At 34.6% G+C, this 20,218-nt stretch overlaps 3 protein-coding genes across 3 annotated transcripts; 2 read left to right on the top strand and 1 right to left on the bottom strand.

The window, feature by feature from the left end:
- The first annotated feature begins 209 nt into the window (after nucleotides 1-209).
- On the top strand, nucleotides 210-7,290 carry LOC107039866 (nitric oxide-associated protein 1). The gene is made up of 5 exons (XM_015259711.1): nucleotides 210-1,193; nucleotides 2,280-2,941; nucleotides 4,034-4,330; nucleotides 5,276-5,812; nucleotides 7,002-7,290. The coding sequence occupies exons 1-5, from the start codon at nucleotides 532-534 to the stop codon at nucleotides 7,181-7,183; spliced, it is 2,340 nt and encodes a 779-aa protein (XP_015115197.1). The 5' UTR covers nucleotides 210-531; the 3' UTR covers nucleotides 7,184-7,290.
- On the bottom strand, nucleotides 6,555-12,234 carry LOC107039867 (retinol dehydrogenase 12). Its single transcript, XM_015259713.2, has 7 exons — nucleotides 12,186-12,234; nucleotides 11,773-11,974; nucleotides 9,855-9,962; nucleotides 9,605-9,778; nucleotides 8,949-9,156; nucleotides 7,990-8,188; nucleotides 6,555-7,527 (listed from the first exon to the last, which is right to left on the bottom strand). The coding sequence occupies exons 1-7, from the start codon at nucleotides 12,231-12,233 to the stop codon at nucleotides 7,333-7,335; spliced, it is 1,134 nt and encodes a 377-aa protein (XP_015115199.1). The 5' UTR covers nucleotide 12,234; the 3' UTR covers nucleotides 6,555-7,332.
- Nucleotides 12,235-13,978: 1,744 nt separating this feature from the next.
- On the top strand, nucleotides 13,979-19,472 carry LOC107039865 (Krueppel homolog 2). The gene is made up of 6 exons (XM_015259710.2): nucleotides 13,979-14,127; nucleotides 14,389-14,562; nucleotides 16,607-16,788; nucleotides 17,150-17,217; nucleotides 17,306-17,439; nucleotides 18,513-19,472. The coding sequence occupies exons 2-6, from the start codon at nucleotides 14,390-14,392 to the stop codon at nucleotides 18,733-18,735; spliced, it is 780 nt and encodes a 259-aa protein (XP_015115196.1). The 5' UTR covers nucleotides 13,979-14,127; nucleotide 14,389; the 3' UTR covers nucleotides 18,736-19,472.
- Nucleotides 19,473-20,218: the final 746 nt, after the last annotated feature.

The raw sequence follows: 20,218 nt of genomic DNA, 5'->3' as shown, positions 1-20,218 counted from the left end.
GGACCGGGCCATATAGGCGTGATATCTTCGGTTGATTTTCGAATTCCTCTAAAAAAATTTGACCGCCATTACGAGTCGAGCAACCCGACAACACCACACAACAGCTGATCGAGGTCGGTAAAGTCGGCGACGATAATTCAGTGCTGGAAGCATACGGACACGTATAACACACACAACATTCATCTCACTGTTAGAACCCCACTACTAGCCGAAGCGTGCGATGTTGCCCGATCAAAATTCGACTGTTACCACTACAGTCACAAGTCCTCCATTATCTACGAACATTTCCTTCAATTATTGTTTGTTTCACCGGAAAAGTGTGCCAAAACACTTCTAATTTGATGAGAAAAATAATTTATAACATGAATGGTTTATTTCGTCAATGTTATTTTTCTGTTCAACTGAGTTGTCCACTGATAGGTTAAGCCTCCTCAAAAACAGAATAGAAGTGCCCCACGTTTTCGCGTGATGAGTGTTTTTCAAGGTGCAATTTGAGGTGATAAAAAACGTGGGCCGGTGATTTTTGAAGTGATGTTGCGAATCGGGAGATCATTCGCTGGTGGAACGGACGTGACAACCGATTGTTCCCTGAGGTGTTTGATTGTGCGGTCGCAGTGGAGGTTATGGTGGGCGAGAAATATCCAGGGGTATGCGAAGGCTACCGCCAATTTGGAAGTTGACAGCAGTGGGAAAGTGAAAATACGACTGGATCCCCGGGTCGAGGCCCTGAAGGATAAACTAATTTACTCGGATTATATCGATAGGAAACGATTGAAGTACGGGTATGCGGTGAATAAAGCTATTGAGGCTGAGCTGGTGAGCAAGGAACGGTGGAGGCTTTTCTGGGCTCAGGTGGAGGCTCCGACTTACAGTGTTGCTTTGAAGTATTTGCGAAGTGATGAGGGGAAGTCTGAGGAGAAAGAAGTTGAGGAGCCGGTGCGGGAGGAGAAGAGGGAGAGGCCGATTCACATGCCCTATGCCTCGATAGACCACTATGAGCTGAAGGAGACTGAAGCACCTGGTGATGAGGGGCCTGAGCCTCTTCTCAATACCAAGTATCAGAAGCTGTACGAGAAGTATCTGGACGCCAAGGAGGCCACGAACATTGCACCCAGGTTGAAGAGACGAATGGAGAGTTTGGAGAGGCTGGTGGAGGAGGCGGAGGCGAAGGAACCAGGGGGCAAGTCACGGAGGTAAAAAGACAAAATTTTGTTGAGGGGGGACTACTAGGAGTTATTAAGTTATTCATTTCCATGGCTGACAGTAGTAGGATAAGTAATGGGATATTGAAAAAAGTTTAGGCAATAGGGGAGGTTGGGGTAAAACGGACACTTTTGACTTTTTTTTTAATGTTAATGAGGGGTCGAAATGTTGATAAAATTGAATAATTTTGTTTTCAGTACAAAGAACAAAAGAAATGGATTTTTCTCAAAATGCGACTTGACCCGTTTTATTTCATACCGAAAAAGGCGTTAAATACATGTTGAGACTAAAATCGTTTATGCGGAAGATGCATCATCCACTCAAGAGTCGATTTCAGTGAAAAACTCATTAAATTAGTGCAAAAAAATCAATTGTTTATTGATCTTGTAATTGTATTATTTTACAGAGGTTTCCTTTTTTTGAAAACATGTGTGCAATAATAACTACGAATTTGCTTTTTGAAATTCGACTCCTACACAGCTAATTTCGTTTTGTTTAAAATTAAAATTGCCACAATTGATGTAAAATAGACAGAAAAATTATCCTTAAAATAGTGAAAATATATTTTCCATTATTTCAGAAACATTTTTCGGGTTGTTTAACATGAATGATTCATGTTTTTATTAAAGACATAAAGGAATTAGCTGCCTGGGAGTTAAATTTCAAAAAACTAATTCGTAATTGTTATTCTATACATTTTTTCAATACTTGTGAAAAAAAAATCCTCTGTAGCTCTAAAATTGGAGGCCCTGGACTATTTTTAACATTTTAATCGCTTGTGGGACGAACGAACAATAAACAATTAATTGTTTTGCATTAATTATTTATTTTTGGAATCATGCCAAATTTATTCATGTTCTGAATTTTACCAGAAATCGGTTTCATGCCTAAAAAAATTAGGTTTCCGAACATTTAAAAGAATAATTCTGTGCAGAATGTACTTTTAATGACGCTGAGTATTCATGATTTTTTTCCAATATGTCTCACGCAATTGAATTGACAAATTTGACGATCAAAAATGGCTGAATCTCTGATGTGGTAATTCCCAAACAATGCACTTAAAAAAAATCCCTCAGTACAGAGATAAAGAGACCGAAAGACAGTTTAGAGAATGTCCCACCGAACTGGATGACTGATTACGAGCAATATGATGACGAAGAGGATGAGACCTCCTGGGAGTTGAACTACGGAACTCCAGATAGAAATACTCCCATCAGTAATGTTCCATGTGGTGGCTGTGGGGCATTATTACATTGCCAGGACTCTGCGTTACCCGGATATTTACCCTCAGAATTGTTCAAAAATCTCAAATCCGACGATGACTTGAAGAACACGATCTGCCAGAGGTGCCACTTCATGAAGAATTACAATGTGACGTTGGAAGTCAAGGTGTCTGCTGAAGCTTACCCTGAAATTCTGAGTCAGATTCAGCTGAAGAAGCGAAAAGCTGCTGTGATACTCATGATCGATCTGACCGACTTTCCCTGCAGTATCTGGCCGGACTTACCCTCGATCATTGGGAAGTACACTCCCATATTTGTGGTGGGAAACAAAGTGGATTTACTGCCGAAGGATTGTTCACGATTTGTGGATAATGTTAAGGCGTCGTTGATGAAGGCTCTCAGGGAGGCTGGCATTCGGGAGTTTAATATTAAACATGTGGAGTTGATCTCGGCACAGACTGGGTACGGGGTGGAGAGGCTGATCAATAAATTGCATAAAATTTGGGCGTACAAAGGTAACAAATTTAAATGCATCGTTTTTTTTTGTGAAAATTAGTTGTTAATTTGCACAAAATTATTAGTTGTTAATTATCACTTATTATTAGTTGTTAATTTACATAAAATTATTATACGAATTATTTGCTTATTATGGGCACAAGTCGATTTAGAAAATTAGTAATTAATAAAAAGATGATTTTTCAAATTTTGGAAAATAAGAAAAAAAGATTTTGTGATAACTGATTTTATGAATGGTTCAGTTAAACGAGAGACTGATCTCAAAAAATCAGAACAAAAATATCATGGACTAATTCTTTATACTAATAAGAATTGAGAGCACAAAAGTAAGAAAATACTGCATTATTTTTTTCTGCAAATTGGTAGTAATCTACACAAAATTATTCAGAGAATTACATCATTATTATGGACAGGTTGATTTGGACAATTCACATCTGAAATGGATTTTAAATGGAAGTTAATACCAATTTAAATACAGTCGTTTAAAATTAATGGAAATGACTATTTGGAGTTGATGATGTTGAATTAATATTTTTACAAAATCTTGAAAAAGCAAGAACAAAATTCTGCATCATGTTAATGATTGATTTTACGAATCGCAACTTAAATTGAATTTGTGCTCTAAAAAAATTTGAAAAAAATATTATGGACTAATTTCTTATACTAATAAGATTTGTGAATGCAAAACTAAGAAAATAGACTGCATCATTTTTTACTGTAAACTGGTTGGAATTTACATAAAATTATTCTGAGAATTATATCATTATTGTGGACAGCTCGATTTGGAAAATTTAAATCTGAAATGAATTTTAAATGAAAGTTAATACCAATATAAATATTGTTGATTACAATTCATTAGAAAGTGGCGAATAACACAGGGTCTAGTGGGGAAATTGCTGTTTTGTTTTCAAGATTAATTAGTAATACCTAGAAAAAATCCTGAAAAATCATTAAATCATAATAACTAATTGAAAAGAAATTATTAAATCATAATAAATAGTTTATTTCGCGAGTGGCAAGTTGAGTTGACAATTTGAAAAAAATATTATGGAATTCTGTTGTTGAATTCTTTATTTCTGTTTGATTTTTAGGGGATGTCTACATGATTGGGTGTACGAATGTTGGTAAATCCACATTATTCAATGCTCTCCTGCAGTCTGATTACTGCAAGGTGCAGGCTGTGGATTTAATTCAGAGAGCTACGACATCTCCATGGCCCGGCACAACTCTCAACCTCCTTAAATTTCCGATTTTAAATCCTGTTCGGTGGCGATTGGCTCTGAGAGCCCAGAGACTAATGGCTGAAGTAGCTGAGGAGCAAGCTGAGTTGCAATTTCGTAAACGTCAAACGACTGCTGAGCGCAATATTTCGTTTGCAACGTTGCAAGGTATGATGTTTTTCACAATAATCAATTTAACCGAATTGATTAGAAAAACGTGACAAAACGAGTGGGTTTTTCATGTCTGATTGAAGATTGATTGAGATGTGAGATTTTGGGAGAATGTCTAAGGATGTTCTTTGGTAGACTCAACTAATCTCAATCTACTAACGTTTTTTTAACATTATTTCTGTTATGAATGTGTTTCAAAAAGCACTTGTTTTCAATAGAACGTCACAATTGATTATGTGAAATCGTTTTGTTCAATTTAATTATAAGAATTCGTGTTTAAAATTTCCAATCCAATCAATTTCTAAACTTCCACTCAGAATTATTTAAAATGACGATTTTTTTTTTCATGTAACACTGAATATTGATGTTGGATCGTTCAGATATGTAATTTGTGTTCGGTAAGAATTTTCATAAGTTATGATAAAATCGTGGCAACAATCGTGTTTTGCTGAAAAAATTCTATTCTAATTGAAATATTCTATTTCCTTGTCATTCCTTATAAAAAACCTGAGAATTTAAAGAATTTTCACTAATTTTAATAAATTCTCACTCAAGATCTTCAGAATTTTCTTTTTATTTTTTTGTAATTTCCAAGTTTCTCTCTGAATTATTCAAAAATCGAATAATGATCTTAGATTTAATCACTCCTGATCACTTTTATGAGCAGAATTGACTATTAATAGCCGTAATGACTGAAATATCTAATTCTCGAAAAATATAATTGTCAGGATTCGATAACTATACCACAAAATCGCGTTAAGACTTCTGTTTTTCTGAATAAAACACCATAAAGTTTGTAATCCCATTGAAAAATTGAGTTCTATTCCATTTTAATTCTTCATGATGCCTCAGAATTATCAGAATGTTTTGTAACTTTTATGAACAGTATTTTATTATAGTATCGTGTGAATAAATTCTTATCAATTCACATTTTTCATGCAGAAAGAATCGGCAGAACGTTCCCATTAAGAACAAGTCTAATAGGACCAGCGTTAACTGCATACGAGAGAAGGCTAGCAACAGGTCGTAAATTTGGTATCAATGAGAATGACGATACCTTCATCAGAAGCAGATGGTGCTACGACACTCCTGGTGTCGTTCACCCAGATCAAATACTCCATCTACTCACAACGGAAGAACTCTTATTGACATTATCCACGGAAATCATATCACCGAGGAGTTTCATCTTCAAACCAGGCCAAACGCTGTTCTTGGCTGGATTGGGACGACTCGATCTCCTGACTGGCCCTGAGTTCATTAGAATTACCGTTTTCGCTAGCGCATCTCTTCCCGTTACAATATGTGAAACCAAAGATGCTGATGATATTTATAATGAGTTGCTGCACACAGATGCACTTGCTGTGCCCATTAATGATCCTGAGAGGCTCAAAATCTGGCCACGTTTCGAATACAAGGACTTTAGTGCTCAAGGGGTCAGTAAGGATGTGTCGACTTGTGATGTACTTTTATCAAGTGCAGGTACTATTTTCATTACGACTTGTTTAATTATGTTAAAGAAAAATAATGACATTTTCGTTAATTTTTCTTTAAGGCCCGGGTTGATTATCTTTCGAACGTCATCTTATCTCCAATTGCTATGCAATTTTACATAGCCCTGGAGTCTCCAAAAATTGTGATTGTACAATCAAAAAAACCTTGAAAAAAGGCTGAACATTTTCAAAGAGCAGTTTTGAATAATATTGGGAAATAAACCCAATAGGGAGGAAATGGCGAATTAATAATTTGAGGTATCTAATGAGTGTTAGGTCGGCATTTGTCACAGTAGTTAATGGCTGTCAGATCGTTAGTTACCACGATAAATTATCCATTCACTATTTCCTCTCTATCGACCTTATTTCTTAATCTTTATTAAAAACGCTCTTTGAAAATGTTAAATTTTTTTTCATTGTACAATTACAATTTTTAGGGACTCCTGTGTGATGTGAAATCCCATGGAATTGGATATATGTTACATTATGAAGATGGAAAAACAATCGAGATAACGTTCGAAAGATAATCCACCCGGGCCTTAATCTGATTTTTGTTCTGAAATTCTAATTTTCCAAAGATATAATTATCAGAATTTTATAGCAGAATCACCAAATCGTGGAAAGCCTGTTGTTTTTTAAATGATACCGGGGATAATGGCCCGTAAAACCTCGAAGTTGGACGGCCTTAAAACATAGAATAGAATGGGATTATGAATAATACGGCACGAACATTCAATTGTATTGGAAAATTTAGTTTTATTTAATTATCGATAGGCTGGATTTGTATCATCAAAGATTCAGCTACAAAAGTTCGACATTCTTCCCCAAAGATACTGTTTTCAAAATGAATTCGTTTTGTTAGGATTGACTGCTTCTGTGCTTTTGCTGTAATGAAATGTTATATTTGAAATTTTCAAATGAACATCTTTCAAACTTAAGTCAAGTTTGTGAATTCCAAAACTTTCTAAATATTGATGTTAGATTGTTAAAGAAAACCTGATTTCTGTTCTGCAATTTCAGGACTTCTGATCAGTTTTAAGAGTAGGAGTAGATATTAATAGTCTTGATGACTGAAATTACAAATTTTTCAAAAATATAACAACCAGAGTATTACAAAATCGTGGGAAGTCCTCTTGTTTTTCCCAATGATACATTCAGTTCTATTTAATTGTTCATAGGCTGGATTTCTATCACACCGAATCGTGACGAAGACGTGACGTTGAGGGCGGGGACACCAGAAGGAAGAGGAATTTATCAACGAACACCTGCCCTACTCAGTAACTCAGTATCCCTTCGAGGTGCTCGGATAAAATCCACAGCTGCGTATCGAGTTGGACGACAAGTGTACACGAAACCTTGAGTATGTCAGTACGAATGTTTTTGATTCTGTTTATAAGTATTCCATTGGTTTTATACTGTTGAATTATGGATGGAATCATTGTATAATAAATTGTATAAATTAGAAAAGGGATTATTGGAGTTATTCAGTATTATTTTACGAATGCTGTTTTATAAATACTGCAGGAAGTTTGTCAGGTGAGTTTGCTCGAGGCTCAGAGCCATGAGTTTTTCCTGGACGGATTTGTCCTCCGCTAGTGGACTTGCAGCAACTTCTAGACAATTACTCAGGTACACACCCCCACGATCTTCGAGTCCCTTGTTCACAGCTGCGTAGACTATTGTCGTGGCACCTTGTCGAGGGGTCTAGAAAATAGTAATTATGAATTACAAAATTATACTGAGAGAACAGAAAACACGTTTTCAAACAATACTTGAAAAAATATTGAAATTTCGGGGACAGCTGACTAGTAATTTTTAGGAGAATGACATAAATGATAAAATTTCACTGGAAATTCAATAAAAATTCTAATGTTTGAGCAGCAATTAATTTAGAATTCAATAATACATTCCCCTGAATTTTTGCGATTCCTATTATTTTTTCAGGAATATTTCAAACTTCAAAAATCATTTTTCAAAATTGTCATTTGATTTACTTTCTATTATTAGTTCAGAGAATATTGCAAATGGAATCGTATTTGAAGAGTTCGATTGGCAAAGATACCATTTTAAATAGAGGAAGAATAATGAGATTTCATTCCTTCAAAATTCAAATAATTGATAAATTTCCCAATATATTAATTAGAAATGGTGATAGAATATTATTACCTTGAAGAATAATGCTCTGATCCACGTGAGTTTGTCGATGAAACTATTTTCAAATAATTCTGTATCAACGATTCCTGGGTGAACCGCATAAGCACGAATTGGGAGTTTTTTTTCTCGAGAAATTTGATCCAGAGATTTGGTAAATAGGATTTGAGCTAATTTGCTTTGAGCGTAGGCCGCATTGGCGAAGTAGGGAGCTCTGAAATATGAAATTCGACATGAATATTCATCGTTCATACAAAGAAAAACAAGCAAAAATTGATTTCATGAAACTATTTGATTTAATGCTGACGTTTTTTTTTATATATTTGCGAATGCAAAGGAGTTGGGGGAATTTACAGGTGCTAAGGGATTAAGGGGAGACCGCCCTGAAGTTTCGAAATCTCCAATGTCTTCATCTACTTTAGTTTTAATGTAAAAAAATGAAAACAATGGGTTTTGATTTTTATCGATCAGAAAGAGGCTTTAGAAGAATAAAATCACATATACGTGATATGTACACAAATATAACACAATGGCGTTTTTGAAAATTTGCATTTTTTCAGTTTGTAGAATTTTTTTAGATTTTTTGAATCATTTGTTTGGAATAAAATGAGAAAAATGATGAAAAAATATGAAAAAATTCATACGTCATGTACTTCAGTTTGAACAATTTTTGGGAATTTTCCTCTGTAACAATAGCAGGAAAAAAATTCAAAAACCCAAAAAATGAAGATATTCAAAAAGCCTCATTTAGTTATAATCATGCATATGCCCTCTATGTGTAAGCCAAAATTCAAGTCAATCGATTGAGAATTGTGTCGTGAGAACACTTAAGAATCCATCGAAGAAAAAAAGAAAAACTTGATTTTTTTAATTAAAAATTGAATTAGTTAAACAAATTACTGACTCGTCGAATCCAACAATAAAAAATTCCTTAGATATCCCGAAATTTCGAAGTGATATCTTTTTTCACATACTTGTAGTTGATGTCGTTGAAATTAATTTCTCCAAGCCCGTGAGCGCAGGAAGAGACATTAACCACCCTCGCTGAATTTTCTGACGATCCAGCATTGCGAAGTAGTGGCATCAGCAGCGCAGTAAGCAAAAAATGGGACAAATAATTGACAGCCCACTGTTGTTCAAATCCATCCACTGTTTCTTGATAAGGTGGAAACATTACTCCAGCTAAAAAAAAACGATAATCAATCATTTACGCCATCATTTGCTCGAATCGTTAAAATACAAGCGACCGGGGGAAAATGGACACCTAATTTTTTTTGCAATGTTGATGATTCATTAAATTTTCAGTGAAACGGAATTTTTCATTCCATCAAAAAATTCCAGTTGATAAATCAGTGGTGAAAGGTAAACGGTTGAAGTAGATTTTGACTATTGGCCAGTTTTCAATGAATATCTCGAAATCTAAGGGAGATAACATATTTTTTGCTATCACCTTTTTTGAAGAGTGAATTGTGGGCTACAAGAAAGGTCATAACGAAAATTTCGTTATCTGCCTTAGATTCGGAGATATTTCTCGAAAACTCAGCTAAGGGCCAAGTCGACTTGACCCGTTTAACCGCTTCACTCCTGAAATTCTGCGTTGTGTACATAGAAAGTTTCCTAAAATACTCACCATTATTGACAAGAATATCAACTTTACTGTAATCCCTCTTAATTTCTTCAGCAAATTCTCTGACCGAAGCTAAACTCGAGTTGTCGAGACGATAGACAGCGGCTTTCCCTGTCGTTGTGCCAGATTTCCGAATATTCTCAATTGCTTTCTCCCCTGCCTCGATCCTCCGGCAAGCTACAGCGCAAAATGCTGGCAATTAGTAAACCATAAAAACCGATGGATCATCAAGCAATAGAACTGGACATTGTACCAATAATGACGTCAATATCACATTGTAAGAACATTTTCACAACAACCTCTCCGATACCCCGAGAGCCACCAGTGATGATTGCCACACAGCCGTTTTTCCGAGGCAAATCTGGAATTAATAAGAATCATTCGAATACAGAGCACTTATTGAGTAGAGCCCTGATAGAAGCAAACTTCCGCTGGAAGCGAAAGTCTTCTAGTCTCACGAATAAATCAATTCCAATGATAATTTATAAGTGCATTCAATGATTTCGACATTGAAACTCCGGTGGTTTCTCCAAATGTGACGTTTCAAATTCATTCGATTATGTATAACTAAAATTTTTCTGTTAACATTTTATCGCAGGGCTGAGGGGAGAGATAGAAAAAAGGGATAAGAATAATGATCATGATAGCAGTCCACTAAGTTGAAAATCTGACAAAATAAGCTAAAAAGAAATTTCATTCAATTTAATAAAATTAAATAAACAATGAATTATACATGAGAGAAGGAAATGATGTGCAAAATACCCATTCTGAAGTATATTGCTAATTTATTCGGAAAAATAATTATACTATATGTAAAATGGAACCAATTTCCCACTTGTTTTCCATAGCTGGAGAATATTATAAACTTTATCTATGAAAAACATAGGGATAATGGTAAGAAAAACCTGTTTTCTAGGAGAATACCTCACGTGGGATGAGGAGCAAGGCTACTGTGGATGTAAAACAAATACCAAAGAATACAAAAAATAGTATAATAATAAAGAATAGTATAGTAATAACTATACTATATGCAAAATAAAACCAATTTCCCACTTCTTTTCAATAGGTGGGGAATATTATAAACTTTATCTATGAAAAACAACTTTTTATTATAAACTTCTTTATTATACACTTTATCTATGAAAAACATGGAGATAATGGTCAGAAAAACCTGTTTTCTAGGGGTATACCTCAAGTGGGATGACAAGAAAGGCTACTGTGGATGTAAATACCAAAGAATACAAAAAATAGTATAATAATAAAGAATAGTTCCCGGCTGGGGGAGCCAAGATTTGTGACACTCTAAATCTCACGGTTTCATTGTTGAGCGGGAGTCTCGCAAGAGACGACTCTACCTGGGCAGGTTTTTTCCTCAAATGAGGTTTTCCCTTGTCCTTCGGCGAATGCGGTACAGGGGGTTGGGGGGTGGGGAGAGCACAAATCGTAAAGACCCGAAAGGGTATACAAGAAGAAAAAATTTTAATAAATAATAGTATAGTAATAACTATCCTACATGCAAAACAAGACCAATTTCCCAATAGTTTTACATAGCTGGAGAATATTATAAACATTATCTATGAAAAATATAGGATAATCGTAAGAACAACCTGTTTTCTAGGGGAATACCTCAAGTGGGATGTGAAGAAAGGCTAGTGTGGATGTAAAGCAAAGAATACCAAAGAATAGAAAGAATAGTATAATGATAAAGAACAGTATAGTAATAACTATAGGAGAGGTTCGGGTAAAACGGACACTTTTGACTTGTTTTAAAATGTTAGAGGGGTGGAAATGTTCATAAAATATAATAATTTTTTTTCAATACAAAGAACAATTCTTTCCCTTTATGACGAGCCTAAACTGAGCTCAATTGATCAATTTGTTTCTGAGTTATGAATAATTTAAAAGAAATCTAATCCGTTTTGCCCCGCCCTCCTCTACTATATGGAAAACAAAACCAATTTCCCACTTGTTTTCAATAGCTGGGGAATATTATAAACTTTATCTATGAAAAAGATAGGATAATCGTAAGAAAAACCTGTTTTCTAGGGGTATATCTCAAGTGGGATGAGAAGAAAGGCTAGAGTGGATGTAAAACAAAGAATACTTTTGTGCCATCACAGAAAATAGATTGAATATTGAAAAATTAAATAATTACGATCACTGTTCCTCACCTGTTTTATTGTGCCTAGCCTGAGCAAGATCAAGAATAGTCTCCCTCATCCCCATGAGCTGGTACTTCACCTCGAGCGCAATTTTCCTCGCCATAACCGACCAGTGATACCTCGACTTACTGTAAGCGAAAAAACTAGCGAGAAGAGCCAGTGTTGATCCAACCACGACGAACATCCTCCTGAATTTGACTTTCTCAGGCACCTTTCAATTACATTAAAAACCTCTGTTTAAACTTAATCCTGCGCATTTGTTAATTCAAAAAGTGCAGGAGACTAGTCACAGTGAGGATGAAGCGAGCGTCAATCACCGGACGTAATTGAATTATGAATTGCTGGGATTAAATGTTTTGCCGCGTTTGGATGGGTATCGACTGCGCGATGGTAGGGTCAGGTGCTTGTGACAACACTCCTACCACTTTTTCACGGCGATCCGGCCTTCTCAGGTTCATGCTGCAGCACATGAGAGAATGTAGGCCACGTAGAAATGGAAAGTAGTACAGATGACAGGCGCTTGTCAGAGGTATTTTGAACCGACTGTACGTGGCGCTCTTTCATTAATACTCTGAAGTTGCGTGCGTTTCAATTACGATTTTCGCGGCGATAAAAAAGACTATCTTTTTTTATTCAGTCTTTTTTTGCTGAAGTGTGTTTTATTAATTCTATTTTTATATATTTTTTGTAATTCCTATTTTTATGAGCGGTTCCAACAAATACCGACCTAACATATTGCCTCAACATTTTTGTGTTGTTGTTATTTTCTCATCGTAAAATGCAAGTAAAAAGAAGAAAAATGAAACTAATAGAGTTTTAACAGTCGTGGGATATTGGAGTGAGATTTCTGGTGCACTGAAGATTGATTATATATGTCTAAAACCGAATAATTAGTACACAAAAATTAATTGTTCATTGTTCGTTTGCTCCTCTCAGACGCTTAAAATGTTAAGAATAGTCCAGGGCCTCCAATTTTTGAGCTACAGAGGTCTTTTTTGCAAAATTTTTGAAAAAATGTGTACAATGACAATTACGAATTAATTTTTTGAAATGCGACACCTACACAGCTAATTTCGGTTTGCTTAATATAAAAATTTGCGCCATTCGTGTAAAATAGGCAGAAACATTATCCTTAAAATATTGAAAATATATTCCGATTCTTTCAAAAATATTTTTCGGGTTATTTTACATGAATGGCGCAATTTTTTATTAAAATAATAATCAAATTAGCTGTGTAGTAGTTGAATTTCAAAAAACTAATTCGTAATCGTTATTGCACATATTTTTCCAAAAAATTTGAAAAAAAGACCCTCTATAGCTCAAAAATTGGAGGCCCTGGACTATTTTTCAGATTTTAGGCGTTTGTGGAGTAAACGAACAATAAACTAGTAGGTTTTTTGCAATAATTATTCGCTTTTAGACACACATAATTGATCTTCAATGTATGGGAAATCTTATTCCAGTAGTTCGCGCCTTTTAAAACGCATAGTAGTCCCCCCTTAAGGGGTAATAGAATGCCCTTAATTTTCCAAATTTTGGAACAAATTTCCTGCCGAAAGTTATTGATATTTTTACAAATCAAAGCACATTAATTTCCAGGAGACGATCACGAAGGTTCATGTGCTTTGGATGCCAAGAATATCAATAACTTTGAGCAGGAAATTTGTTTGAAAATTTCGGGGAAACGATGGCCTTCAGTTACCCCTTAAGGGGTGGCAAAATGTTGATAATTTTCCAAATTTTTAAACAAATTTCCTGCCGAAACTTATTGATATTTTTACAAATCAAAGCACATTAATCTCCAGGAGTCGATAATGAAGATCAATGGGCTTTCGGTTTAAAAAATATTAATAACTTTGAGCAGGAAATTTATTTGAAAATTTCGAGGAACCGGTGGTCTTCAGTTACCCCTTAAAGAAGATGGTGGATCGTGACATATTTTTAGAATCAGTTGGAATTTAAAAAATACTAATTCTACATTAATTTTATACTAGTGAGAATTTTTTTCAATAACTGGAGACTATTATGAACATGATTTATGAAAAACATGGGGACAATCTTAAGAAAAATGTGCTTTCTACCTAGTCATATACCCTAAAGTACACCAGAATTTGAATTCCACACTCAATTCTAGTTGGTACGATAGTTATCTAGGTATCCTACATCGTACCTATCACCGAACACCTGACCAACTTCACGCAGTTCACTACTTCAGTAAGCAAAACTGGAGGACTGGAGTGAGTAGTATTTCCTGACTCGCCTAGAGCTGCCTATCAATTCAATAGAATCATTTTCACTGTCATTGCTGCGCTACTCTAGAGCAGCATTTGGATATTTAGGGGGTAATCACAGTTGACTGATTGAGTAAGTACAATATCAATTAAATAATTCATAAACATTGTGAAAGTTACACGTAAGCACTTTTGGATATTAAATGTTGATGAAAAGTGGGGCTAGGTTGATTGTATCTCTGTGCAATCTCCAAATGATTAACTGTAAATTAACGATAAAGAGATTGGTGAGATAATGTGGTGACGAGTGAGCAGAAATCGTGGAATTTGATCTCTACAAGATTATGTAAAATCGCGATTGTGGGATTCGTTGATAATTACGTGTTTATTCCAGGATGGCTGATACTTCGAGTGCAGCTACGGGGGAGAGTGATGGGACTCCCCAGGTAGAGAAGGGCTGGGGGGCTCTCAAAAAACATGTTATTGATAATAAAGTTAATGTTGCATTGTGGGCAACGAGAATCTTCACCATTCTGTTCACAATAGGATATCTAATTCCAGTATTTGGGTACGTGAATTTTAGTTTTAGTAGCTTTGAGGATATCCTAGTACGTTAGGGGTTTTTGCTCCAGTGAAATGCTTTTCTACTTTTGTAGTCGAACATCAGAGGTTTCATTTGAGCCCCATTTGACCCTAAATTTCCGGACATTTTATGGTGATTTTATTAGTCAAACTTTGCAGGATTGAGTTGAGTTGAATCTCGAAATCGAAGCGGTAAAAAACATTGTTCGAAATCGTATAAAATTTATTCATCTTCAAAATTTTACTAGAAATCTATTTCATCCGTAAAAAAATCATGTTTTCAAAAGTTTAAACATTTTTAATTATTTATTTATAAATGCTTTAAAAGAATATTCTGTGCAAAATGTAATTTTAATGTCAATGAATATTCATAATTTTTTTCAATTTTTTTTTCACAGAATTTGATTGAAAATTCTGATGATTCAAAATGGTTGAATCTATACGGTGATCTGTACCAAAGTATTAGAGATACTTGGATATCCAATCGGCTATTTTTGGTTTTCTCCTTTTATAGTCGAACATCATAGCTTTCATTCGAGCCCCATTTGACCCTAAGTTTCCGGACATTTTACAATAGTTTTATTATTTAAACTTTGCAGGGTTAAGTTTGAATTTTGAAGCAGTAGAAAACATTTATTCGGAATCGTAACAAATTTACTCATAATGTTTCCAAAATTTAAACAATTCTAATAATTTATTTATAAATGTTAAAAAAATGATAATTCTGTGCAAAATGTAATTTTAGTCACACTAAATATTCATTTTTTTCAATTTTTTTTGCACAGAATTTAATTGAAACATTTCATGATTGAAAATGGTTGAATCTATAGCGTGGTTTGTACCAAACTGTAAAAGCTACTTGAATATCCTTGAAGATATCCAATAAAAGAACCAAAAATGAATAAATAGTATAAATGAAAAAAACAGGTGAATATCAGCTTACTGTAAAGTTCAGTCGTTGGTGATGATGATTACAGAGTCAAGTTAGTGAAAAATTCAAAATAAAGTATGAAATATATTATTGGTTTTGCGAAAAGAGTTCGAATAAAAATAAAAAAGAAAATTACCCACGAATTTTAACTCATAAAACACCGTAAAAAGTTGAGCGTGAACGAGTCTTTTGACTCGATCGAAAAGATACTGCGGCCGGCGGCAACGCTGTATGGCCCAAACCCCATACCCGGCGACGCTAACCGCGGGACCGCAGACATCAGCCGAGCTAGCGCGACCAACGAAAGATTAAAAATCTGAAAAAAATCCTAAAGTTTACTTTTCGGGGGAAGATTGATGAATTATTAACTTAAAAATTGCAATTAAATAATTTACAAACAATCAATTTTCCACAATAAAAATTTCTTTTCAATTATTAATTCACAAACAACGAATGCTTAAAAAATATTAATTCTCTGCAGAACGTAATTTGAATGGCGCTGAATATTCATCACTTATTTACAATTTTTCTCACGCAATTTAATTGACAAAATTTGAGTCGTTGCGTTACGCGCATTCAAGTTTTTTGGATCGCCTTAGAGAGACTGCTGCATAACCTTTCTTTTTTATTTATGGTTTATACTTTTGTTTACACTTTTGTTTTTTTTCTTTATTTACTGGATAAGAATTTCCTTTATTTTTGTTGCCATTACGTCATTCAGTTATGTATCATTCATTGTAATTTTTTTTTTGCTACTTATGTATGAGATGTAGTGACCCTGTCATTGACCGTTGGCTGTTGGGTCTTGATGAAAATACATAAATAAATAAATAAATAAATTTGATGATTGAAAATGGTTGCATCTATAGTGTGGTCTGTACCAAACTGTGAAAGATACTTGGATGTCCTCAACGAGCGGAGTGAATCATTCAGTATTCAAAACACTAGACGCAATACCACTGCCCCCATAATCACGCTAATTGATTCAACGAGACCTCCCGAAATTTCAAAAGCATTCAAATAATTCTCAATCTAATTCTTTCGAACACTGGATGATTCTGAAATCAAACTCACGAATTAACGATTTTTGTCATTGCAGCAATCCATACAATGCTTATTACAAAGCATTGATGAGCAGTGCTGCAACCAGTGCACTACGTCTTCATCAAAGGGTGCCAGGGGTGCAGCTCAATACTCGATTTCTCGAGCTCCTTCTTGTGGAGGATTCCTGTCACTACCTACTATACTCATTGATATTCCTCTATGTAGCACCTGTGACTTGTATCCTTTTTTAATTCCAGGGAATTGAGAATATTGTGTGGGGCACAATGAAGGAGATTCAAAATAATAACGATTTCATTATCTTTTGTTATTTTATTATTATTCTAAAAAAAATTCTTTTAATTTATTCAATTTTGCTAACTTTATATTTTTCTATTCTAGTTGACAACTAAAATATAATAATAATAATAATAATAATAATATTGTTCACTCCATTTGAATACATGACATTATTTATACAGAGAAATTTCTGCTATAGTTTGCTTAATAAGAAAATAGTAAACAGTGGAAAATTCATTCTGCCCCACACTTTTGTATTTAAAAAAATTCAGGTGACTTCCTTCCTTAACACAGAATACAGTGGTGCTAGTACCAGTATTTCTCTTCGCTGTTATGCATTGCGCGAGCTATTCTCTAACATTGCTAGACGTGAGTTTAATTGATACTTTTCAGGTTTTAATAATCCCTCATATCCTGGGATTAATGACTTGCATTAATGGTTGTTTTTTTCTTCCAGACTCTGGGTCAGAATAGCGTTTGGCAAGCTAGGCTCCTCATATCTCTCGTTGAATTCCAGTCACGCACTATTTTACGTCTCTGTGCATTGTGCGAAATCATTATTTTACCGCTTACTATCATCCTCGTTTTCAGGTAAGTGTTGGGTACACACCAATTCTGTTCCTGGTTTTTACCTATTCATGTTTTAGATAATATCATTACTTCCCGAACTGGTCGTTGAGTGTAAATTCATATTGAGGGAAACGTGTAGTTCGTATTTACGGAACTGAATTTTGTGGACTAGCTTTTTTTATTTGATTTATTTTTTGAGGGATAGTCTCTAATTTGACTAGATATTGTTCTTTTCGCTAGTTATTGTGGGACGGTGAGCATTGCAGATCAATAATTTTCATAAGTGATATCAAATTCATATTTTTCATGCCTTTCAATTATGGAATAAATTATGGAATAAAAATTAATAGAAATCAAGAAAAGTCTAATAGAAAAAGTTTCAAATTTTTAGTTAATTTGAAATTTTATCATTATTTCTCTGCATTCAAATTAATGATGGAAATACAATATTTTATTTTTAATTTTATAGCTTAAAAATAGAGTTCGAGAGAATTTTTGATATTTTATTCGGTCAATTCCGAGGTATTAGCGGTTCATTTTGCCCCACCCTTCGCCATTCAATCTCTTGAAAAAAAGTGGAAACTTTCACCATCCAAAACCAGAAAATGGTATTTATAAATTCCGTTGTCTTCCCAAACTTTCCAATCCTCTTCAGTGAGTGGAGGGGAGAGCCATGAAGATTGTGATAATTATCGTGGAATTAAAGGAGATCTCGATCATTTTAGATGAAAGAAAAAACGTCTAATGAAAGAAAAACAATGCAGAATAACAATAAAAAAAGGAGATAAGAAAATTGCGTCAGAATGGAAGAAGAAAAAACAAATTCAATTATTTATTTGTGCTGAACGGTCAGGATTTTTTCAGATTTTTCTCACGTGATTTAATTGGCAATCTATAGTGAATCTATAGTGCGGTCTGTGCCAAACTGTAAAACTAATTGACATCTCAAATTATTTATTTCTTCATTAATTTCAAAATTTCAAATAAGATCTGAAAAATTAGATGACATGCGAATAACTGCCCGTTGTTTTTTCTCTCATGTTCAATCCGTAACAATATATTTCCTCTCTGTAACATGTGTACGTCCCTTTCAGTGGTCGTGCAGGGCTATTAACGCCGTTCATCTACTACCAATTCTTATGGATGCGCCTGTCATCGATGAGAAATCCATCCACCCGCAATATATTCCGGGAGATAAGGAACGCATTGTCCTCAGCAGCAGTTTCACCATCCATGCCACGAATCCTGAAGTCTTTGATAAATGCCCTACTACGTGTAACCCAGCACATGGTGCCAGTACAAGCTCCACAACAGTAACTGTGTCACTGTAGAAATCTAATAACGAATTTATAATTGAGAGCATGAAACATTGGATCAACATCACAGCTCTCAATCACAGATGAATTGGGGATTAACAGAGACTCATCTGTCGAATTTCTCACGAACGAATGATTATGTCACAACATTTTTATAAATTTCGGGGTTTGAATGGATAATTAGATTTCGTAAGGGACTACTAATTTAATTCGAGTTGATTTCACTTGTGAATACGATAAACCAGTGGAGACGTAATTTTGCATCAACAAGATTATTTATCCCATTCAATAATTTCTTCAATTGTTGGGGAAAGAAAAAAAAAGAAATACTTGCGAAATCTTGTCGATACCGATTGATTTCTCATTCACAATATTAACTGTCATATCAATCTTCACCTGTGACACTGAATTACATGTTTCTCGTTTGCGTGATGATGTACATACTGGAAGTACAAAGTTCTTTGGAATAAGGTTCTTCTTTTCTCTCATTTTATCATTTTCTTATTTTAATAACTGTCAAATGATGTTTTTCTTCGGTCAGTCTTGACTATTTGACATTCATTTATCTGGAGAATTTATTCTAGGTGCCTAAATGGATGAGCACTATTACGTACTCATTTCGTACAGTTTGTTTGTGGGTAATGTAAAATTTATTGTGAGAACACTGAATACTTTATGTTATGGTCTGTGGATGTTTCAATAATAAAATATGGAAATTGTTTATTATACATGTTTGTATGATTGTTTATTTTAAATTGTTTCGTATAATTATGGAAAACCCACTTGTTGAGGTTTCTTATGAGAAATCTTCATCGTTATTCTTCTAGCTATTATTCTTTAGAGATTATTACAGAAAAAAAGTTTTGATTTTCCGGGACATGTCACTGACTTTAAGTAACGTGTTAGTGATTTCCAGGAATTTATCCCCTGTTATTAGGGATTTGGAATTGTGAATTTCAGTTAGCGCAAGATTTTGACATTTAACCCTATACAACCGATTACCCCCATAACTCTTATTTAGACCCTTATTCTGACACTTAATTTAACCCTCGTGACCCTTAGCTTCTGACGCTTCATTTTGGAGTTTTAATTTCGAGTCCCAAATTTTCGTCACCAGAAGTTGATTTGGATTGTTATAATATAGAGAGATAAATATTGAAAATCAACTTCTTGAGGATATCCAAATTCCCTTTGGCTTTTTTTTCCTCCAGTGAAATGGTTTTCTACTTTTCTAGTCGAACATCACAGCTTTCATTTAAGCCCCATTTGACCCTGTTTTCAATATAAAACCAGAGTTGAAAACCAGAGTTTGTAACAGCGATGTCAGACAAGATATGAATGTTTTTTTGGGCTCAAAGGAAAGAGCTGGTCGAGAAATGGTGTGCCGATGTCTCTAAACATGACAAATGTCTCTAAAGATGATGTCTGTTTTCAATTGAAGAGCAGAGTTGTGACAACATTGTCCAGTGGGGTCTAGGGGTCTT

Source organism: Diachasma alloeum, unplaced genomic scaffold, assembly GCF_001412515.2.
Source record: "Diachasma alloeum isolate Michigan unplaced genomic scaffold, Dall2.0 Dall_scaffold_00308, whole genome shotgun sequence".
Lineage (NCBI taxonomy): Eukaryota > Metazoa > Arthropoda > Insecta > Hymenoptera > Braconidae > Diachasma > Diachasma alloeum.
This window is presented reverse-complemented; position numbering and strand designations above follow the sequence as displayed.